Genomic DNA, 23,610 nt, shown 5'->3' on the forward strand with positions numbered 1-23,610 from the left:
TTTTCCCTTTTTTTTTATACACTGTACGGTACAATGTCTGGTAACACTTTCTATGAAGCATGTATTTATAATACATTATAAGAGTATTCTTAAGGCATTATAATAAACGTATAATTCATTATGAAAAAGGCTTAGGACATGTAATCCACAATTATAAAAACAATTATAATACATAATTATAAATACATAATACATTTACATATATTTGTGATACTAACTTTTAAGATTATGATCATTCATAACCCACGATGAACACCACATTAAATTGAATTCATTTATAACTGACTATACCTGACAATATCTTGTGAGTGGTTAGGTGCTGAGTGTTAGTCGAGTGTTTCCCGTGAGGCTAATATCGAGGCTAATGTGAGCTATACCTAAAAAAAAAAAAAAAACAATGTTTATTATATAAACTTACTTGCAAAGTAATTCCTATAATCTGTTTGTCTGTTGAGAAACCATCAATATAATTTGTTAGTATATATTTAGCAGACACTACAAATACTCTAATGCAAGCTAGTTGACATAGTTGCAGAGTGATGTTAAATAAAAAATAAATTAATAAATTCAAAGTAAATGTGTGATATTTCACATTCACCCCGATCTGATATCTTTGAGAAAAAAAAAGTAACGTTATTATTATTACTTATAAATGATATTTTAAAGTAAAGGAACAAGTAAAATGGCAAGATATGAGACTTATAATGCAAAACTATGAGAAATATAATCCATTGTAACTGGATCAATTGTTTATTGTATGTTATAAATTATCTTACTCTTAAAAGCTATAACTACAAATTAGGAAATATTATAAAGTATTAAAACTGTTTGTGATGAATATTCATAAAAATGATATAACATATTAAAGTTATTTATAATGCCTTAAGAATACCCTTATAATGTATTATAAATACAGGCTTAATAAAAAGTGTTCTTTTAATGTCTTTCTATACTGTCATGATAACAGTAATAAGCAGAAAGTGATTGTTGTACAATCCTCTGATGAAACGGGGAGTTACATTTTACCATAGAGGCTTATTGTAGAAACCTTTCACACTAACATCACATGGGAGTAGGATTAGGACAACAGTAATATGCAATCACTGTAATGACAACTGTCAGGCATTAAGACCAGTTCAGCAAAACAAAATGACCATTAAATTGTTCTATTCAGAGATTAGACTTTAAAATGACCTTTTTAGTGAATGAGTGTTTTAGTTAAAAGAAATGAACGTACTGAATGTTCGTAAAAATTTATAACGTTACAAAATATTTTTTTCAAATAAGTGCTGTTTTTTCAAACTTTCCATTAATCTTCCAAAAATAAATAAATATATAAATAAACAGCACAACTGTTTTAAACATTATTAGTAAAAATAAATAATTCTTTAGCACCAAATCAGCATTATTAGAACGATTATTGAAGGATCAGGAGAGACTGAAGCCCCAAACACTGTAATACATTTCTAGAGTCTCTAGAGTCATATGGGTAACAGAACCGTCCAGCTTCAATAAGTTATTCCTGAACTAGTCTTAAGGACTGTAAGATCTAAGATGACGTACGTAGTGTTCTAGACAGGACATGCAGTTTTCTTATGCAGAACATCCCTTTTTTCTGGAAAGAAAGATACAAACCGTCAGTCGAAAACAGTGATGGAACTTGCATTTATTGAATGGCATCATTTATAATTTTTAACTGTATATCTCAGAAAAGTTGCTCCTTAGTATAAGTTAGTCAATTGTGATTCATGAAACGCATTCATGCAAATTCTCTCTATCTCAAAGCAACACACTGAAGATGATGACCAACCAGGAGATGTCTTTACTCAGATCTTGTCGATATTAAGAGCAGAGAGAGTCTTCTGGGTTCTCCACAGCTGGAACATTCTGGAATATACTGCACAGTATTTTCCTGTTATTTCATCCAAACAACAGCATGCAATGGTTCTGCAGTGGGCATGGTCCAAATGAAGCACTTGCTTAAAGTTAACTCACAAATAACACTGGCTAGTGTGCACTAGGACATTTTTCTCTTCCGTTGATGTGACAATCTTCATGGATGTTCGGGTTTTAATCCAAGCACAGGACGGAAAAACCACCAATGACTAGAGCAGGCATGAAGAAACACTCTTTGATAGCACCTTAGTCATTTAAACTCCATGTCAGATTACCAGCCTTTGAACACATGCTGTGGACACTGCATTAAAATAACATCCTAGAGCACATTTACAAACCCCACACATGCTGCTTCAACACACATTATCGTTTCCTGCTGCTTTATCCTCCTTGGTGTGTCAGATTTTTGAGAAGCTTTCATGTTCTCTTCGACTTTCATTTAGCTTCCTCAAACATTCTTTGAACTGTAAAGTTTGCATACAGATCAGAACGGTGCATTTTCAGCCTGAAACTGGGAAAAATGCAACTTAGTACTATTTTCATCCATTAATCTTTTTTGTTGTTTTTTGGAACAAAAATATAACTTTGTTTTTTTTCCAAAAGTACTGCTTACATTATCTACAGTTTTGCAAAATACAATAAACAGAAGCGGACGAGCATTTCCAAATGCATGCCGCTGGTGCGGGATCGGGTTAAAAATAAATTTAGCAGACGAGAGTCACGGATTGATTGACCCAATCAGAGACAGTAGGCGGGGTCAAGATGATTGTATGATTGACATCAAACCGTAGCAGCAAGGTTAGTCACTTAAGTTCTGTGTAGAGATTAAATTTAGAATATTTTTATGCATCTTATGCACAGAACCACCATGTTTTGGTGCATATGACTATTTATTATTATTATATTATTATTTGAGATAAATACAAATTTCAGCACACATAAATTGACTGCAGAAGTTGATATAAAAGTCTGTCCCAAACGCAAGCATGTTGAGTAATAATTGCTTTTGGGACATTTGAAACATTTAAGGTTTTTGTAAGTTTGAATAAAGCTATTTTTTCCCGATTCTGATATTGTGATGTTGGTCAAAAATGTACGTTTTGGAAATAATTTAAATTAAAATAAATAGCATGTACTGTTACTTATTTAAAAGCTTTAAAGCTGCAGTAGAACCCAATACTAATGTGTACAATGTGATTGGTTGTATTATTGAACATGATAGTGGCGTTGACAGGAGGGTAGAGCCTGTGGAAGCTTTGTTGTGATGGCAGCAATTATTATTTTAAGGCATATGAGGTGTGTTCATCTGTCCAACACACTTCATTAATGACAACTCGCCCACACACACACATTGAGTGCATGTGTGTATAAATGTCAGAGGTTCTCCTCATTAGAGGTATTTCGTAGCTGCTGCAGTCACTTGGCGGAATAACAAACACATCCATTCATATTGTTTGGTTGAGTTTGTTGTGTTTAATGAGAAGTACAGTCCAACACTGATGATTCAGAGTGTGATTGTGAAGATGATGCTCAGGACGAAGATCACCTGCAGGAAGTCTTAATTATCTTGTTTTAGTCTTTGACTCCACTGGATCTTTCTTTGCCTTTTGCGATGAGGTTGATGGGTGGGTTTTACTCTTTTTGGGGGTGGAATCCTGAGGTTTGGATTTGGACTGCGGTGGGCAAGGAGGTTTAGGCTGTCGTTGCGTTTCATTGGCTGCAGGCTGTCGGCGAATGCGCTGAGGCGAAGGGCTGTCAGTGCGAGAGGTGGCGTAGCTCCGAGGGGAAGTGCTGATGCTTCGGGTGGCATTAACAGCTGAGGTACGAGTAACGGTACGTGTGGCGGTCCGACTTCCCTGTGACTGGAAAGGTCCTGAAGATGGAGGACGGGGTGGAAGTGTTTTAGACGGACGGAGCTGAGGTTTAGACGGCTGCTGATGGATATTTGTGTGCAGACTTGCAGACTTTTGAATCCTGGGATTGACAGAACTGTTGGCTCTGTTGGAGAGAGGAAAGAGTGAGTCACATATCAGTCAGAAGTGTTACAGGACAGTCTGGATAATTTTCTTTATATAATTTGTAAGTAACGGTGCTAAGCAAAATCTGAGGTTGACCATTCAATGTTCACAATTTTGCAACAGGAACATTTTATGATGAACACTGTCTGCCAACTGAACTAAAAACATAATAGATTTGTTTTAGTGCTCTTATCAAATCACAAAAATTAAGCCCCGCCCTCCTTAGTTACTGTTGCTCCCTTGGACAACCACAATGACAGCTGCAGTGTGAAAACCTTGTTCGCAATCTTTTTGCACAATTTTGGACACAGAAGTCCATCGAATGTCAATTAAATATTCAAATATTTCTACAATATTTAAAAATAAAAATGGTGGATAACTCAAAGCAAGGGTTGACAGATCTCCGTACAAGCGCAAAAGTCTCATATTACAGTCATCACGATCGAGCATGATAACATCCCGGATCAACACGGTTCATGTATCGCAAAGTACGATTAAATTAATGTACATTTAGCCAGGTAAATATGAAGAAACAGTGAATGTAGACCTCCCTTTGTGTTTTTGACCTACACTGTAGAAGACGAGAGAACAGTCGAAAATGTTTTACTTAGTGAATGTATGACAAACAGCAAATGAACGTTTTTGTCTTCTTTTGGACTGAAGTTGAATGATTAGGGACATTGTGCTCTGTTTTGTTCGTATTCAGGAAATTGAATAAAATAAACTATATTGCCTATCCTCTCAGAATACATGGAATCAGTGTTAAAAGTACTCCACACACAGTTTTCTTCCTTTTTTAAGCATACAACCCATAAAAACGATGCAAGCTTCGGGTCTTGAGTTTTGCCTCAGTAAACTTAGAATAGGTTGCTTATTAATAGTTAGTAATGTAGTTAGGTATTGGATAGGTTTTAATAAACAGCCAAAATGTTAATATTAGTAATGCTAATAAGCAACCTGTTCATAGTGAGATTAGGTGCCTATACTAAAGTGTTATCAGTTCATGGGTTTTATTATTGCAAGTGAAGAAATTAAGACATAAAATAACATTTTTATGTCTACAAACACACAGACATCAGCTCCTTCAGGGCCAGCAGACGGTGTATAATAAGAACAAGAATATTAATAACAGAAAATGATAATTATTATAATCTATTTGGTTTTCCTAAAAAAACACATTCATATTCATATAAAAACATAAATATAGATATATAAATGTAAATAAAAATATAAATGTATTAAATAATAATAAAAATGCAGTGTGCCCAAACTTGGAAGTGCAGATTCAAATGAATAACATTTAAGTTGAAATTCTGCTCCACCCACCTATACTGAATGAAAGACACAGATCTCTGGGTTTGTGGAAGGGTCGTGCCCCCCACCTGGTCGGTTGAGCCCCTGAAAGGTGTGACTGGACGAGGAATCCTGCTCCTAATTTTGCCATCTGCTCCTTTTTCTCCTCTCGCTGAGTCATCTGATTGGTGGGTTTCATCTTCAGATGCAGTGGTTGAAAGTGTCGGGGAGCGCGAGGATGCGGAGCGAGAGCGAATCAGGTGGGTTTGCTTACGCTCCAGGACGAGACGAGCCAACTGTTGTTGTCGGCTTTTGCGAGTTCGCTGTAACTGCTCTTGACTTGTCTGCGATGACTTGTCTGAGCCCGTTTCCTCCTCTGACATAAGCACAGGGATACGGCTCCGCCTCTGTGGGAGTGGCTTCCTATCAGGTGACTCCGCCTCTGGTGGAGACATAGCCTTCTCATCCTCCACCTCTGCATCTTTGTTTTGTTCAGGTGTTAGTGATGGACTCTCTTGCTGCCCCTGCTCCTGTTCCTTTTGACGGTCTTCATCTGGTGAAACACCCACTGGTCTGACTTCCAGTTTGACTTCTTCCTCAATAACTGTAGTTTCTGGTGGGTCATGTGATTCGGGTAAACACAAGGACTCTGCTTCTTCTCGGTCACTCTTCTTTACTTTTTCTTCAGTATCACTCTCTTCCTTTTTCCCTTCATCCTCTCCTCTTTCTAATGAAATCCCCTCACTTTCCTTTCTCTCTCGTTCACTGACCCTTTCTCTCTCCTCTTTCTTTCCACCTGTCTCCTCACGCTCAGCAGACATCAGCTCCTCCAGTCCCGGCAGACGGTGTCTGGCTGTCATGACATTGAGATGTGTCGTCTCAGCGATGTGGATGAAAGTGCGTTCCACCTTAGTGAATGGAGGAGAGGAAGAGCCACTGGTGATCACAGCTGCAGATGTCATGACAATAGGCCTGGGCTCTGATCTAATGACAGAGGAGAGAGTCCCGGGTTCAGATTCATCCGGCACGGGTCGTTCTCCCTGCGGTGTCAAGGCGGCAAGAGTTCCCTGCCCGTCTCCAGGCGAAACCTGCCCATTACCAGCAGACACAAGCACCAGTGTGCGTGAGCCCTCTTCCTGGTCATGGTCTCGGTGGGCCGGGGCGAGTAGGGTGGATGCAGCGCCCTCTGGACTTCCCTCACTACTGCGGGGGCTTCCATCACTGCCTGAGCCTCCAGTCTTCACACCCTCCTCTCTCAGATCATCAAACATCAACACGCCAGACACAAAGTCAACTCGCTTCAGACGCGTCTGAGAGGAAGAAGGCGAAGGCTCTGCCACTGCAGCCTCCTGCAGGATTGCAAGGAAAGAAATTGTGAATTAATTAATGATTAAAGGATAGGAGATGTGTTTAATATATTAATATGTTTTCAAAATATACTGTATGTGTGTGTGTGTATATATACACTATATATATATATATATATATATATATATATATATATATATATATATATATATATATATATATATATTTTTTACTTTTTTAATATATTGTATTTTTTTATGGGTACACAATAAGACTTCAATTACAATACATTTTGACACAATTTGGAGAAAAGAGTCCACTCTTTAGTAATTTTTCTGATTATTTACTTGTGATTTGGTTGTATACAAGCTTTGCAGGATTGTCTTTTTAGAATGACATACATGGTTAAAAAGGCACAAAAGTCCATTTTACAGTGTAATATTTCCTCTGTTTTTTTTTTTAAATGATTTAGCCCATTTGTGATTTCAAGTGTAAACTGAAAGACAGTGCTCAGCCAACAGTATGTACAGCAGTGGACACACACAGAGCGATGAGAAAGAGGAATGTGTTAGTACAGCAGCATGTTCAGCTATCTGTCCAAAGAGTTACAATTTTACAAAAGCCTAAAATACATGCTTGTACATATTACAAGTCTAATATACAGTCCCTATAGTGTTTATTGCACTAGCTATTTTGTGAAACTCTTGCTGTTGAAGGTTGACCCTGATTCACACATGTAATGCTTCTATGAGCAGGTCTGGGATCAGCTGATGAGCAACATTTTTCAGCAATAAAAAGAGTATGATATAAATTTTGACTCATAAAATTCATTAAAATTGATTCATAACAATACTGATCTGTGAGAAGCTACCTACATGGTTTTAGGTTTTTCTCAATACATTATTAAATACATAAAAGAATACTTTTGAACTTTTTTTTATACAAACAGATGTTGCTAAACATTGTACACTGCTCAGAGCTCAAGGTTTTTCTCTGGGGAATTTTGACAAGCTCAAGTTTGACCCAGTTAGACAGAGAATGTGAGAGGTCATGAATGTTGAGTTGCATGAGGCTAAAAAGCCATTTGGCTTGAGTGAACATTAGATTTAGCATAAAATATGGTACTACATGGAACACCATTTAGCTTCAGAGGTAATGGACAATAGTATTTACAGTCTCTCAGAAAAGCAGAGTACATTTGTGAAACTTTCTCTAACCTTCCTCAAACTATCTGAACAAGTCCTCACATTATACTCACTGGCGCTGTTTAAATCTTCACCAGCTTGGAAACACTATATTTCTTGGGAAATTATTTTTTCCTTTAGAACTTTTCAGAATTTAAATAACTTTTAAGGTTTGAATGTGATAGAATATGTATACACTAGTTTCCAATTTTGTGGTTAGTAATATTTTTAAGAAGTTGATATTTTTATTCAGCAAAGATGTATTTAATTGATCAAAATTGACAAAAATGCATTTCTTTTTAAATGCTGTTTGTTTTTTTGTTTTTCCAAAACAAATCACGGTTTTCAGAAAAAAAAAATATTATGCACCCAACTCTTTTCAAAATAATAGCAATATGAAGAAAAATCTTGAGGTTTAATCAGAATAATTTTTCAAGGATTACATGATACTAAAGGCGTGATACTGAGGTGTAATGGCTGCTGAAAATTCAACTTTACCATCACGGGAATAAATCAGATTTTATCAGTATATTCAAATAGAAAAAAAAAGGATTTTAAATTGTAATAACAGTTTACAGTATTACTGTTTTTATTGTGTTTTTGATTAATTAAAACACGAAAATATCACAAACCCCAAAATGTTGTACTGTAGTGTACGCAATATAAAGAAATCTATTTGCTTACTATCATCCTGCATAAAAGAAAGAAAAGCTCCATTAGAGCTGAGCTTTTGTGTCTCTATGTATAGTCATTCAGCCTGTGCTCATCTTCTTCACCATTAGGAAGACATTTGGATCAGCTGTCTCACACAGTTCAGACTACAAACTCTTCTGAACACACACATTACAGTACATTGGTTATTCCAGATAAACAGTGATTGGTGTAAATTGCATTAAAACACCCAAAGCAGCACAGACACCAGGAGCCAACTGCTACGTTTCAAAACAAGTATGAAATATATTTTTGTATTCATACATGTGTCTTTCCACCACCCAGAATTTTGTGCAGTTGGCTCAGCGAGGCAAATAATAGAAGAAATTATAGAAGAAATTCTGCATTTTCAGAAAGATTCGCATATGCACTAATATCCAGCATTGAGTCATATAGCATTTTTACAGCATGAATTTAAAACATTAATACAATGACAAACAATCAATCTTGATTTCCTCCCACAGATATGTATATATCTAAAATGAACTGAGGCGGGAGGACTTTGCAATACAAATAAAGCAAAGATTTAATTGTGTAAATGCTACTTTATGTTTCATAAGAAGTATTTAACACTCTGTCTTAACCAGGCACAGCCAAAGAGGCAGTGTTCTAATTAAGTAAAACTAAAAATATTAAAAATGCTTTTCATTAATTGAAATGAAGCTGAAATAAAATACAATATATATATTATATATATATTACATGAGAAACGTAGATTTAAAGCTAAAACTGAAATATTTAAAAAGCTAATTTAAAATAATTTAGAATATTAATAATATAAAATAGCATATAAATGCTAAAAAAAACACTGGTCAGAGCATAGGACATCTAATCATAGGATATCATAGGATATCGAGAAATGTAGAATCTAGAAATGTAATTAACAAAATGTTGTATTGTGGCTACTATTGATTAGCACAAAACACTTTCAGGTTATTGGGCTATGCCTGGTTATGACACAATGTGTGATCTAATTTCTCTGACAACAATGCTGCAAAAGCTTATTTTTGCATTGATTTATGTGACTGACTATTATGACTTTATACACTTGAAATAGCATGTCAAGTCTATGGCCAGGAACAAAAAACGGCAACATTCATTTGCTGAATGATAAACTATAGTTCAAATATCTGCATATCTGTATCAAACCACTAATGTATGTGTGACAAAACCAAAGAAAGAGGCTCAGTCTTCCTTTTACACACCTATTGCCGTAAGCTCTATTGCACTTCATTTATTTAATATATCTTTATTCCAAAACTTTAATCAATTCTCAGCTCCCTAACAGTCAAACTTCTTGACATCGAGGATGTCGTGCTTTTGACTCTCATGCCCTCAGTTAAGCACATCTTAAGTTCACATGGAACCTAATATCTGAAAGCAATATGCATATGTTTCAGTAAAACTAAAGTATAATAGTCACAATGAAAAAAAAAAGAAAATCTTTAAATATCTTTTTATAGGTAATCTGGAAGACAAATGTGATATCACAATTAATCTCCACGGCCAAAAGTATGTGAACACACACCGACCACACATTCATTTGTTACGCTTTTTTTTTTTTTAAACCCATGGCCATTCACCCAAAAATGTCCAAGGAGTTTATATAGCTGTGTAACTGATTTTCTGCACCTGTTAGGTAAGGATGTAGTTGAAAAAGCCAATTTCATTTAACAGAAATGTGTGCCATGCAGAGCATTTAATACAAGCCTAATATTCACACCACTCCATCTTTGTTTACTCATTTTCTCTTCTATTTTCTATACAGTGAAAATACTCTCCTTGAAATACTAGAGGATCCAAGCAACTAGATTATTTTACAGGTCCAACCCTGTGAGGATACACACACTGTATGTAGCTAACGTTATGCTTTCTCTCAACTATGAGAGAAGGCTATAAAAATCTATATAAATAGATCCATCAGTTGACATTCTGTCATGTTTGCTTAGGAAAGCCATATATCCCACCAGGAGGTGTGCATTGTGGCGTTTGACAGATTCTATATGTGCTGAGATCGTATTGATGCGAATAGACTGTGCAAAAAATAGCTTAGCAAAGCACTCATTGTCCTTCTAGTGTCCTCTACTAACACTCAGCAGGCGAACGCATTCTTTTAAGTATCTGCTGTAGGCCGACATTCATTGTAATTCAATGACATTCAACCCTGAAAAACATTATCACACTATCCAGCCTGCATCACAACTCCTCTTACATAGAAGATGACAGAATCTAAGAAGCCCTAGCAACAACATAACAAAAAAATGATATTCTCTTCACTTTAGTCAAAATGCCTGTCCCAACAGACACCAGCAGCTCTGCACAAACCTTCCTTGATGGAGGTAAAATGTGTTTTTGTCTTTGTTTTTTTTGGTTTGTTTTTTTGTTTTTTACAAAAACTGTATTGTACAGTGCCTCTATGAGTTAATACATCATAGTACAGAATTGCTTTCTTTTGTAGAATACAATATAATTTATCTTTCTCCAATCGTCCCAAGTGCTTAAAGGGCAAATTCATCCAAAAATGACAATCATGTCATTCCAAAGCTGTATGAATTTCTGTGGAACATAAAAGAAGGTATTTTGAAGAGGTCATGTGTCCGAAGCAACATAAACAACAGGGACATTTTTCCAAATACCTTCTTTTGTGTTCCACAAAAGTCATAATAACATGAAGGCAAGTGATGAAAGAATTATAATCGTTAGCAATCCCTTTAATTTCGAATATCCAATTAAAAAAAGTCACTTTAGCTAGAGAGCATCCCATATCTCACTTACAAACATGCTCACACACACACACACACACACACACACACACACACACACACACACATCTCAATCACAGACCAAGTTTATTGCCCGTACTAAACTCTGTTCATCTATGGGCACAAAAGGGGGCACCCTTTCTATTAAATGTCATCACACACGTGTCTGTGTATGCTGTTGGTGGGGGAATCATGTCTTGTTCATAAGTTTGGCCAGCATTTGCTGAATGTGTAGGCGTGGGAGGTTTAGTACTGAGTGCCGGGCTCTGGGGTTGCCTGGCATAAGGGGCATGTGTCTGCGATGGGCGTGGCGGTGGGCGGGGCTGCTTTCAGCCGAGCGGCTGCGCTGAATGGCCGCTCCCCCGAGGGCGGGGTCGTGGGGGAAGGGCTCCGTGTCCATGGTAGCGGAGGAAAACACGTACGACGCCAGTCTTCTCAAATGGGCGGGCCTCGGGAATGAGTGATGTGGGTGTGGCCTGTCCTCCTCCAACTGAAAAAGACCAATAAGAGCGGAGGAAAAGAGGAATCAGGCTGAGAAAAAACTTAAACGCGAAGTATTGAAAAAAAGCGTGTTTTTTTGGTCTAGAATTGTGTGTGAGGCACACACAAAAACATACCAATAAAAAACAGGAGATAAACGAAACATTATATCAAACGGGTGGTACGAACACATGGATGTGCTGTAACTCGTTCAGAGGACAAGACCAGCCCACATCTGTCTGAACGCTAAAGACAGGCTTGTTTAAGCTTACGTACGGGTGAATGTATGCTCTATATGTTGTGAAGGAGCCAAAGTGTGCACACAGACACCTGTATGACCAATGAGCAAACTAAGCTTGGCTGTGAATTGTTGATCGAGACGCACACACACACACACACACACACACACACACAACCACAGAACCCTAAAACATGCAGCTCAGCACGAATGCACAAGATTACATAACATGCCATACATCAAGGGTGTACACAAAGTTACAAATACAAACAAAGTTATCAGAGGCTTATATGTGGCCCTTCTTGTACCGGTGATGTCATTGAAAATATTCAGCTAAGAACAAATAGTATATCATGACCTAAACACAGACAGATATAATAAAGCACCTAGCACATAGTGATTTTTGAAATACCAGAAACTTCTTAATAGAATATAAATGCATTATGTATCATATACAGCAATACTCTTACGCTGTTTATTAATCTAGCTTTTGTACTATTGTTCATTGTTAATTTTTGCTCCTTTATAATACATTAATTAATACTTGAAGTTACACTACTGTTCACAAGTTTGAGGTATTTTTTTTGGAAAGAAATTAATTCTTTTTTCAGCGTTTTATTATTTCTTCGGCACTAAATTAGCATAATATATTGATTTCTAAAGAATCATGCAACACTAACGACTAAAGAATGGGTGACGAAAATTTAACTTTGCATCACAAAAACCAATGACATTTTAAAATACAGTAGAACACATATACTCTAATATAGGAGAAATCAGTGATTTTAAATTGTAATATATCTGTTTTCACTTTTCTTTCTTTCCAAACTTTTGAACTGCAGTACGTTCAAACAAACATAATACAAATGAACATTAAACTTGATTAATACATTTTTAACCTGATGCATTTAGCAATGTCGATCCTTATTGGAAAGTCTATCATTAGAACCAGGAAATTCTGTTAAATCGATGTGTTTGTTAATATAGAAACTGTCAACCTGTGTTTGTTATTCATGACATTTTTCATGTTTTTCTTTATTCTAAAAATTGCCTAAATAATACGTAATACATTATAATTTGCTCTTTTACTCAGATATGTCGCATTACAGAACTAAAATTAACTGCCTACTAAAATTCACATTGACTTATATAACAATGGATTTGTAGTTCACTGGTGTGTGATAATGTGATAAAATGTGATCAATTATATGTCAAAATAAACTTTATCTTTCATAAATCTATTGTGATTTTAGCTAAAGATCATCAAACATGTTAAGCGATCAGGATAACCCATACACATGCCCACACATACACATCCGGTGTGCCTTACCGGTCCATCAGGTCCAAACGGCTCCGACTCCCTTCTCCTTGGGCAGGTATGAGGCAACGAGTGACAAGGTGAATGGACAGGGCTTGGTCCCGCCCCCTCCTCCTCTGCTACAATCATCATCCCACGTTGTGTTTTGGGTCGCACCACAGCCTCAGCTCCACCCATGCCATGCATATGTCCTCTCCTTCTCCTCTCCTCGTGGTCCTCAAGGGGGCGTAATTCCTCTGGTTCCTCATCCGTGGTGCCTGAGGTGGTGGGCTCTGCCCCAGGATGGAAGTCTTTCAACTCTGTTTCTTTATCAATCATCACCCACTCCCTGCTGTCGAAGTCCTCCTCTTCTGCCAGTGGGACTGAACGGATGAAGGCATTGCTGTGGGCTTCCTGGTCGCCATCTGCAGAGACATCATGGTGGCCACCGGCCAGTCGTTCTCCCTGCCCAGCATCTACAGAGAACATTTGAGCAGGCTGGGAAGAGTAGACGTGCCTGGATGGAGAACCCAGTATGTCCAAACGAGAGCTGCCACAAAACACACACAGGCTAAGACACAGAATCAACTGGACAACAACGCATTAAACTACAGATTTTAATTTGTAGGAATATTACCGTTCTAAAGTTCGGGGTCAGTACATTTAAAAAATGCTGTTATGAAAAAAATTAGGCAGCAAAAGCGTTTACAACATTGATAACATTTAGAAATGTTTCTTGAACACCAAGAAATAGCAGAATGATTTCTGAAGAATTGTGATAAATACATTTTTATCATAATTAGAAATGAAATTAATAAATTCATTGTTTATTATAAAACATATAATACAATATAATACATATAATATAATACAATATATAATTTTTAAAATACTGATAATTACTTCATAATGTTACTATAACTAAAATTACTTTATTAATGTATAATTACTAATAACCCCAGTCTTTCATATTAAACTGATCATGTTTCTTTAACATGCCAAGCTGTTTTGTTCTTAAAAATTGCATATGATACCATACTAAGAACAGTATGCACTTAATTAAATTGACAGAAGCCATCCAAAATGGCAGAGGAAAAAGCTGTAGAAAAAAACAAAAGCTTTACACGTTCAGAAAGTCATTTTTGCAGGCTTTTCTCACTAACAAGACACATGCGGTCAAATGACCTTTAGAAAAGCTAAATGTCAGTCAGAAGAACAGAGTGATAAATTTTCAAGCACACACTCTCCTCACCGTTTATCCGCAGCATCTCCTCTATCCTCTGCAGCAGACAGGCGGTCAGATTCTGGGCTGTTTACTCTCCGGTACCTTGGAGGGCGGGCATGAGCGTCTGCTTCTCCTCCCCTAGCTGGGGAAACAGACCTCCCTCCTCCTGCAGGCTCCTCCCCATCCTCTGCTGCTACTTGCGTCTGAAAAACCAGCAGCTTTAAACACTCAACATATCAAAAATCATGGTTTTATGCTAATTAGACATTAACATTTCTGTGAACATTTTGACATAATAGATGAAAAATAATACCTTACTGATGCTGATCCTGAGTTTGTTACGGTTGAAGTCAGTTTCATCCCACCCTTCACAAGCAGGTGGGGCTGGAGCAGGTTCGCTAGGCCTGCTGGGTATCAAAGCAGGTGGAGCGTTCTCTTGGTCACTCAGGTGTTCGTCTTGAAGGACATCATCAGTGTTTTCCCTTGGTAATTCACCAGGTACTGGTGTCACATTCACCATCCTGAGAAAGACAATTTAAAGTCGTATCAGCATCACATCAGTAGTATTTTCAGAGTAATTTCAGATACCAGAATCCCATTCCACTGTGAAAATGGGCTGTTTTAAGAACATGTGTACAATTCTTACCCCACAATAGCAGCAGTTTGCCGTGTGTTTTGTTGTGGTGGTGTGTGTGTGCTGGTAGGGAGGGCTGTATCTGTTCCAGATTTTTCCCAGTCATAAGGCTCATTTTCTGTTATCACCCTCTCTTTCATGCTATTCTCAAATACTGACATTAGCAGCTAGACCAGAGAAAGGAAGAAAGAAAAAAAGGAAAGAAAAAAATACATTTAAAAAAATATACTGTATATATACACAAATATTTAATATACATTTTATACATATTATATCTCAAGTACTATAGACTTTGCAGTATGCACAAAAAGGTTTCACTTATTTGATTTAAAAAAATAAAACAGTAATATTGTGATATAATTGCAATTTAAAATAGCTGTTTTCTATTTTATTATATTGTAAAATGTAATTTATTCCAGTGATGGCAAAGCTGAATATTTACCTGCCATCACTCCACTCTTCAGAAATTTTAATTTCCTATTATTATCAGTGTTGATAACTGTTAAACTGCCGTTTAATATTTTTGTGGAAACCATGCTACATTTTTTGTCATGATACATACATAACACAACATAAAAGAACTGCATTTAATTTGAAATAAAACTATTTTTATAAACTTAAACACGTACTTTCTGTCACTTTTGATTAAATGAATTCATTATTGTTGACAAATGAATGGTTTACCTGGTAATCAGGTTTGGTGTAGTAATCTAAATCCAGCACATGGTCATAGAAGACATGAAACTCAGCAGGCATGTGTTTCAACAGCATCCTGTGCTCGTAGCGCTCTTTAATCTGTCCCACCTGCTCCTGTTCATCACATGCACATTACGAACATAATTAACAGCAAAAGCAACCCAGAAAGCTTTAAATATTTAAAACAAAAGCTCTTAAGACTGCGTACAATGAGGATTAATTCGGTCAATTCAGTACCATTATGTTCATAGTACTAAGTGTGATTCAAGCGTCTTACCTTATCTTTTATCTTACGCCATGGTAATTGTCCAACGGTAAACTCCACCAGCATATAAAACAATGACCACAAATCATCATGACGACCCATTTCCTGTTAAAAAAGAGTAAACATTTTTTTTAATATATTCTTGCAAAAAAATGCTTCTTAATTTGGCTAATTCTGGCCAAGAATCCCCCACTTAAGGCCAATAAATCAGATTCAAACTAGCAAATGCAGTCAGCGCTCACCAAAATTGTGCTTTATATGTTTTAGACAGTGAGTGAATGGATTGCGTGCAGTCTGTGGGCGTTCTCTTTGAAGCTTAGACTATACTTACCTTGTTTTTGTGAGCATTAATGGAAGCATAGCGTACTGTCCCTCTGAACCCAGCCACTGTCCTGGGCTAAAGCAGAACATTTAAAACAGACTCATAATAAGAACTCATAGCACTTTCATTTTAGACTTTAACCCTTAGGTTAGAAAAAGTAAACGCACTGTAAAAACAAAGCAAACATGAGAGGGAAATATAAGGAAGGGTGGCACGATAGGAATTCTGTACTTTTTTTTGCTTCTTTTGGGATTCCTTGACTGATTGAGCACAATTCATTTACACACACGTACAGGGACATTCCTTCATAGAGGAACATGTAAGATGTAGAGATGAGACAGGACGGCATGGATGTAAATATATATACGGGGCAGTGCTTTAGGATTTAGCATTTAGGGCACAACCATTAGAGAAGAGTGGGTCATTTCTGAGAGCCTTTAGAGGGTAAGGAAGGAATCTTTTCAAGATTTCGGAAAACTCACAATATGACTGTCGCTATGGTAACAGGGACAAACATCTTTGGCAGGGGAGCATGCGATTCAACATGAGAGCCAAAACAGAACTGCAAAACAAAACTGAGAAAAGTGAAACATAAAAATGAATTCAAACACACAAATAATAAAATTCATCAATAAAATGCAAATAATAAAAAATTAAAAGATAAATAGGAATGCACGATACTTTGGTACCATATTGGTAGCAAATTGCTATTAATTGCTTTAATTTCCAATTCTGTTACGTTATCTTTTTTGCTACTGCACATAATATTGATTAAAAATAATTTAGTAACGCTGTTTCATGTGTTCAGAATTGTAATATCGGTGCATGCCTAGACATTAATTTTGAAACATAAAACATCACAACTAAATATAAAAACTCCACATACACAAAACAGAAATGTGAAAAATGCTGCTTATTAGGTAATTTCCATTAAAAATAAAAACTAAATAAATAAATAAATAAAATAGAAATTGTAACTGGGAGAATATAGATAAGGGAAAAAGACTACATCAGAAAAAAAAGCAAAAGCAATACTTACAGGCCGCACTTCCCCATTCGTATTAGTGTACTGTCGTGCCAAACCAAAGTCCAGCATGTAACATTTCCTACAGGTAGATGGCAATCGTCCCATGGCAAAATTAGACTACAGAGAGGAGAGAAACCAGTATCAGCTGACAGGAACCAGGTAATTGGATTGGGAAAGAGAAAAGAAGAGATCATATCATCAACAATAAGACATACAGGTTTAATGTCTCGGTGCAGGAAGCCCACAGAGTGAATGGCTTCAATGGACTCCAGAATCTGTTTTCCCAACCGTAGAGTCGTGCTCATACTGAATGTCCCTCTAGGCTGACTCCTCCTGAGATCAGCGAGATTCCTTCCCTACAGCAAGAGAGAATCCGATTTCACACACACAAAAACATGCATAAAAACATGAAAAAATTAAATAAAATACTGTACCTGCAACTGCATGACAACGTAATTGAACTTGTCATTTCTTCCACATCCAATAAATTTGCAAACATGATTCTTCCCTGCACAAGAAATGAAAGCATTAATGTCACAAATATTACTTATAAATACATTTTTTTTACAGCTGACATTTTCCTTTCTGCATGGATATCTGAATATACACATACAATACACATTCAGCAAGCAGGTAGAGAAAGAGACGGTGGCATTTGGACTTCCAGCACGTCCTTTATGAAGGTTATGAAGACATGAGAGCGAGAGAGCAGCAAAAAGAGACGGAGAGAGAAAAAGTGTGGTAATCCCACTTCCCTTCAGTTCTTCACGCTCATTACCCTTAGAGACTCCCAGTGGTATGTCTGAGCTACAGCTGAGGCAAACTGCCTTGACAAGCATGAAAGTCACAGTGCATCTCTGTGTGTATTTTATATGAGCACATAAAAAAAAGATCATGATGGGCATATTAACAGATAAACTGTCACATATCTTTACATATACACCATCCTGCTTGCAGTTCGGACTTTTTTTTGTATATATTCTCAACAAAGCTGCACTTATTTGATCAGAAAGACAGTAAACCTGTGAAACATTATTACAAATGAAAATAACTAGCTATTTCAATATAAATGTTCAAATAAAATATTTTACTGTAATGGAAAAGTCATTGCTCCAAGCTTCAGTGTCACATGACTTTTTCCAAAATTATTCTAATATGTCGAAGTTACTTTATTATTATATATGTTTATATGTTTAAAACACCTGTGCTTTAAGGTTTATGGAAAACAGGAATTTTCTCAAGTCTTCGATAAATATATAAAGTCGAAAAGAACAGTATTTATTGGAAAAATAAATCTTTTGTTGTATTATAAATATTGTCCCATTTGATTAAATGAATTTATCCTTGTTGGATGAAAGTATAAATTTCCTTTAAAATGTCTAAATGACCCCATACTTTTGGATGGTATTGTATCAGCATATATGTAAATGTAGTCCATAATGAGCTCGTCAGTTGTCATACGCAAGTGAAAAAGCCTTTGGCAAGTGCATTAAAACAGTCTTGAAAACTAGCCAGTAACTTTAGAAGCAACAACATTATAAAATATACAATATTATATATTGTATATATTGTATACAACGTATACAATATATATTACAAAATATATCCACATCCATCTTCTCACCTTGTAGTTTCTTCAGCACAGCAACCTCCATCTTTAGCACTTGTTTTGGTTGTTGGGCAGATTCCACCTTAAGAGCCACATTCTCTCGTGTCAACAGGTCATAGGCCTCATAGATCTCCCCGAACCCTCCTCCTCCAATCTTCTTCAACTGAATTCACAAACAATATCAAGGTCAGTCATGGCAGAGCATTGATTTAACCTGTGTGCCATCCATTCCACATGGTTTTGACTCAGAGCAGTTTTTGTACAATATATACTGTTAAAAATAGTTTAAAATATTGGGGATCTCTAAAGAACGTTTCAGTGAAAAGTTCTTGAAAGAACCATTTTTTTCCTTTTTAACGTAGAAAATCTTCATTGAAGTTCTTCATTGAATCAGATGCCAATCAAGAATCTTTAAAGGTGCAGTATGTAAAATGGAAGCAGGTAATGCAAAGTCTAAATATTGAATGGGTTTTTTCCACCCATCTCCTCCTCTTCAGACTTGACGCATATGCAGGTTGCCAGATTGATGATACCAACAGAAACAAGCGCATATGGCAATGAATGAAATAAAATAAGCTCTATATTTCACTAACTGGCAACCATGGGGTCAAGATACAATTTAGTAAACTGACAGTGGAAGGGTTACACAGACCAAAATAGAGACAGACATTCTGTTCCAGAAAGCACATTTTCAAAGGAGATTAACTGACTGTAGCATTGTTTTATATAAACAAATCTTTAATTAGCATATTTATGAAATATTATGGTATTTTTATGCTTTAGTAGAATCAACAACTTACATACAGCACTTTTAAGAGCTACTTTACGTCATAAACATCATCTAAATTGCTAAACAGCACAGGTACATCAGCTAAATTCACAGAAAAGCTTTTGAAGATTTTCTGGCTAGATTTGATTGACATATAACAAATTGTATGACAAAAATAGAACTGCTGAGTTACCTTAGCTCCTCTAATCACAAAACATGTTAACATGAAAGATTTAATTTTCTTCTAAGCAATTCAGTTCTAGTAGCATGAACCAAGCATATTGATTCATCTTGGCTTAAACATATGACATGAGTTACGAAATAATTAAGTTTAAGCCAGTCACTGATGAGTCAGACTCTGTTTTAAGGACCGCTTCTTTCCCCATCGAAGATATTATTACAGTAAAACAGCCACAAATCACTTCTAAGGACATCTGCTTGAAGGAGAAACGCTATGAACTGGCCCACAACCAAATGGTTTGGGCGCATTTTGGAGACAAGCCAGTCCCGAGTTGATTTGAAAGCATCTGTTGTCATATGTGGATCGTTTTGTCCTGTGCAATGAGGCTGCAAAGGCAACAGACAATTTGGGCATCTTTATTCCACAAATACAATCCCACCTAAATATAGACACACACTTACCACTTTCCAGCGCTCTTTGACCAAGCAGTTGGAGGGCAGGATGTCAACCTGCTCCCCCGCCCCGTTCATGTTTTCGTCGCCGTGGACACCGGGCCCTACGCACTGCATCGGCTGGCCAGCACTTTACCAAACCCTGCCATTTACCTGCAACACAGTGTGCATACAACTACTAAACATTGCATGCTATAATAAAAAAAATAATAGTGCTGGTGGGGTCAAATATTTTTGTTCTTTAAGAATAGGTATTTGCATGTACTCGATTAGTTACCATTAAATCATATGAAATCATCAATTTATTCCTTACTTATTTTACATAATTTTTCAATGTTTCGTTTTTTCTTAACCTAAACTTTCTGAGTATGTCCAGGCTTAAATACAGTGTAAAATCACAGATTTTCAATCTGAACAAATATTTCTTAAAATAAGGTTTCCTGAAAGCTGCAACAAGAGTGAAAAATTCGAAGACATCAAAACTGGATGTCGCTACAAATAATCAACGTTCAGGACAAAGCCTCAGACTTCTCAACACAAGACAAGTTGCAAACTGACAACAAAAACGGCATTGTTTCCATCAGAATGAAAAATACAAGACAGACAACAGAAGGAACAGACATATGTTTCTCTGGAGGTCAGTATCCGGGGCCGGGCTGTTTTCCATAATCAATGATCCCATTTTTAGGTCATACAAGGGCATTAACTGTAGAAAATGTGGCCAAAATGACACAAATTTCATTCATTTCAACAGACACAAATCATTGTTGAACATGTATTTCAGAAAATAATACAAAATTGTTGATTGTCTTAAAATGATTCAAACTCTGAAAAAGGAATTAAAACATCTAGTGCCTCTTTGAGATTTCTGTAATGTCTGCAGACTATCAGGTATCATCCACAAGAGCCGGTCAGGCCTTTTCTGTCAGAACTGGACTACACCCTTAAGCATGCGCTCAAAACGTTACAGTCACTTTCCAACCTCAGTAAAATGGAAACACAAGAGATTATTTTTTCACGAGTGTCTACGTTTGCATTTTGTGTGCCTAAGTTAAATAAAAATAAAATAAAGATTTCAAACATTTCTGTTTACCATTACAAAGCAATCGCTCTCACCTTCTAAAATTATTCTTCTCTCTAAGGAATGCAATGGGTTATAAATGGATCTAATTAATAAAACTGATGAAACACATTAAAAGACTCTCTTACCTTAACACTTCTGTCACTTTCATCTTAGAGAGTTGATGCAGAGACACATATAGACATTTCAGGAGATTGCAGGGAATACCTCCTCTCATTCTACACACTAAAATAGGGACAGCCTAAGGAAGGCATCTCAGCATTCATAATTATGCCATAAACTGTCAGAGCTCATTTTTTCACCTATTTCAGCGGATACTGTTGAAATGTAATCAACCGTGTATAGTAAAAGAAAAATGTTTTTTATATAAAGAATGCATATTACAATGCTTCTTGAATCTATTTTGCTCTGTTCTCGTACATTTTGAAATGAATGTGTAAAATTACAGTGTTTGTTTCATTATTAAAGGCACATTTGAGATCCAGGGCCCCCACCCAGACTCAGTAAAAGCTATTGATGCCATTTTCATGGCTGCATTTTACTGCCCTAAATATATGTCACTAAATCAAATAATGTTTACAATCAACATCAAACTACTAAACATTAAGTAGCAAAAATCTAAATAAAATGTAAATATTAAAATAATAATTTAAAAAAAATAAATTACAAACCTTTTACAAATTACTAATGTTTGATTCATACTTTTCACTAATAAAAATATTTTTGTTACTTTAAGAATATAACCCTGTTTTATGTAATATACATTTCCAATGTATATAAAGGTACAAAGCATAGCTAGTATTTATTTTTGCAAAAACGTTTTACAGTACCATAACACGAATGTCTATTAAACTATAAAACTGACTTCACAGCAGAGGCTAAAAAATAAACCTCAGTCGCATCTTGCAGCAGGCTCTTCACCTGTTTGCATAGGAAAACTCGTAGACTTTAACAAAAAGATAAAAAGATTCTGAATGCATAAAACATTTGCTGAGAGCACTTCATTACTCTGACATAACTAAATGTCAGGATCTCAGGACTGCGTGGGTTCAGTCTCCTGACATATTCAGCTTTCTCCGCAGTGCCAAAAGGGTCCGTCTGAACGGACCCCACCCAAACACGCTCTGCTCCAATGAGCATCCGTGAAGACTAAGTCCCGCCCCCAAACCGTCGTTTGATCATCGTCCATTGGGGCAATGCCTAACAATCAGCAGAACATTCCCCTGCTCGAGCCCGGAGCGAAAAGCACTTTGGGATATGTCGTTCTTCAATGAGACAATAGCCATAAACGACATTGGACATTGTCACCTTTGAAAAACTACAACTCCCACTGATAGGCCACGTGAGTTGTTGACGTACACCTGCATTATGTGGCATGTAATGTAAATTATTCATGATTTTCCTTAGGCATAAATAATATATATATAAAATGGTCGAGTTTCTATTTTTGACTCAGGCCCAAGTGCCTTAATAGTTTGTCAAGACCGTGAAGGATTTTGTTTTCGCGTTCACGCGCATCCTCTATGGAAGCCTGCGGCTCGCGCCAGCGCAGCATCACTATTGACAAGGTGCCAACATACACGGGACAAGCGGATTGCTACGGCAGCGCTTTGTTTAAAAAATTTATTTGGCGAACAAAAAATTATTTACTAACCTGTTCTTCTGTCGACGGAGTAAAATCTCAAAGTGAGAGTTTAAGGAGAGCCGCATAATTCCGTTGGCGCGACCGCTGCGCCTTTTTCCCTTGTTGATGCTGCACCATTTCCAGCCTCCTCTGCTCCTCCGCTCCTGCACTGATTCAGCATCGCTCGGATACTCCCACTATGCACCGCGCACATGCGTGACAGAGGACGGCTGTTGCGTAGCAACCTGAAAGGCGTAAATCCCCCTCATCTGCAGACTTTAGCCATTGAGGAAATTCCTTCAGAAGCGTCCTATTAATAAACTAGCCATGAACAAGACGAATAAGCAACTGTTGTTAAAGAATAAATACATTATTTTGAAACGATGTCAGTTGATGTACAGCACATTCTTTAACGCGATGCTTAAATGTGTCTGAGTGAGACAAATTAGTTTTGTGATTGATTGCGTCTTGAATACAAAGAGAAAAACAAATCAAACGTGGTTTTTAATAATTGCCACTTTGCCATTCTGCCTGAAAT

At 36.6% G+C, this 23,610-nt stretch overlaps 1 protein-coding gene across 2 annotated transcripts; it reads right to left on the minus strand.

Moving 5' to 3' along the window:
• Window positions 1-1,648: 1,648 nt before the first annotated feature.
• Window positions 1,649-23,258, minus strand: ttbk1b (tau tubulin kinase 1b). Of its 2 annotated transcripts, XM_043263481.1 has the most exons (15): window positions 23,103-23,258; window positions 20,377-20,520; window positions 18,981-19,128; window positions 17,791-17,864; window positions 17,572-17,712; window positions 17,369-17,473; window positions 16,339-16,404; window positions 16,020-16,112; window positions 15,731-15,856; window positions 15,059-15,213; window positions 14,726-14,933; window positions 14,440-14,615; window positions 13,221-13,737; window positions 5,241-6,556; window positions 1,649-3,894 (listed from the first exon to the last, which is right to left on the minus strand). In XM_043263481.1, exons 2-15 carry the CDS (start codon window positions 20,482-20,484, stop codon window positions 3,459-3,461), a joined length of 3,669 nt encoding a protein of 1,222 aa, XP_043119416.1. In that variant the 5' UTR covers window positions 20,485-20,520; window positions 23,103-23,258; the 3' UTR covers window positions 1,649-3,458. The 2 variants fall into 2 exon arrangements, with proteins under 2 accessions (XP_043119416.1, XP_043119417.1); XM_043263482.1 differs by lacking the exon at window positions 20,377-20,520 and having other exon boundaries at window positions 23,103-23,251.
• Between the last annotated feature and the right edge of the window lie 352 nt (window positions 23,259-23,610).

The sequence above is a fragment of the Puntigrus tetrazona genome, chromosome 17 (genome assembly GCF_018831695.1).
Source record: "Puntigrus tetrazona isolate hp1 chromosome 17, ASM1883169v1, whole genome shotgun sequence".
NCBI classification, from domain to species: Eukaryota; Metazoa; Chordata; class Actinopteri; order Cypriniformes; family Cyprinidae; genus Puntigrus; species Puntigrus tetrazona.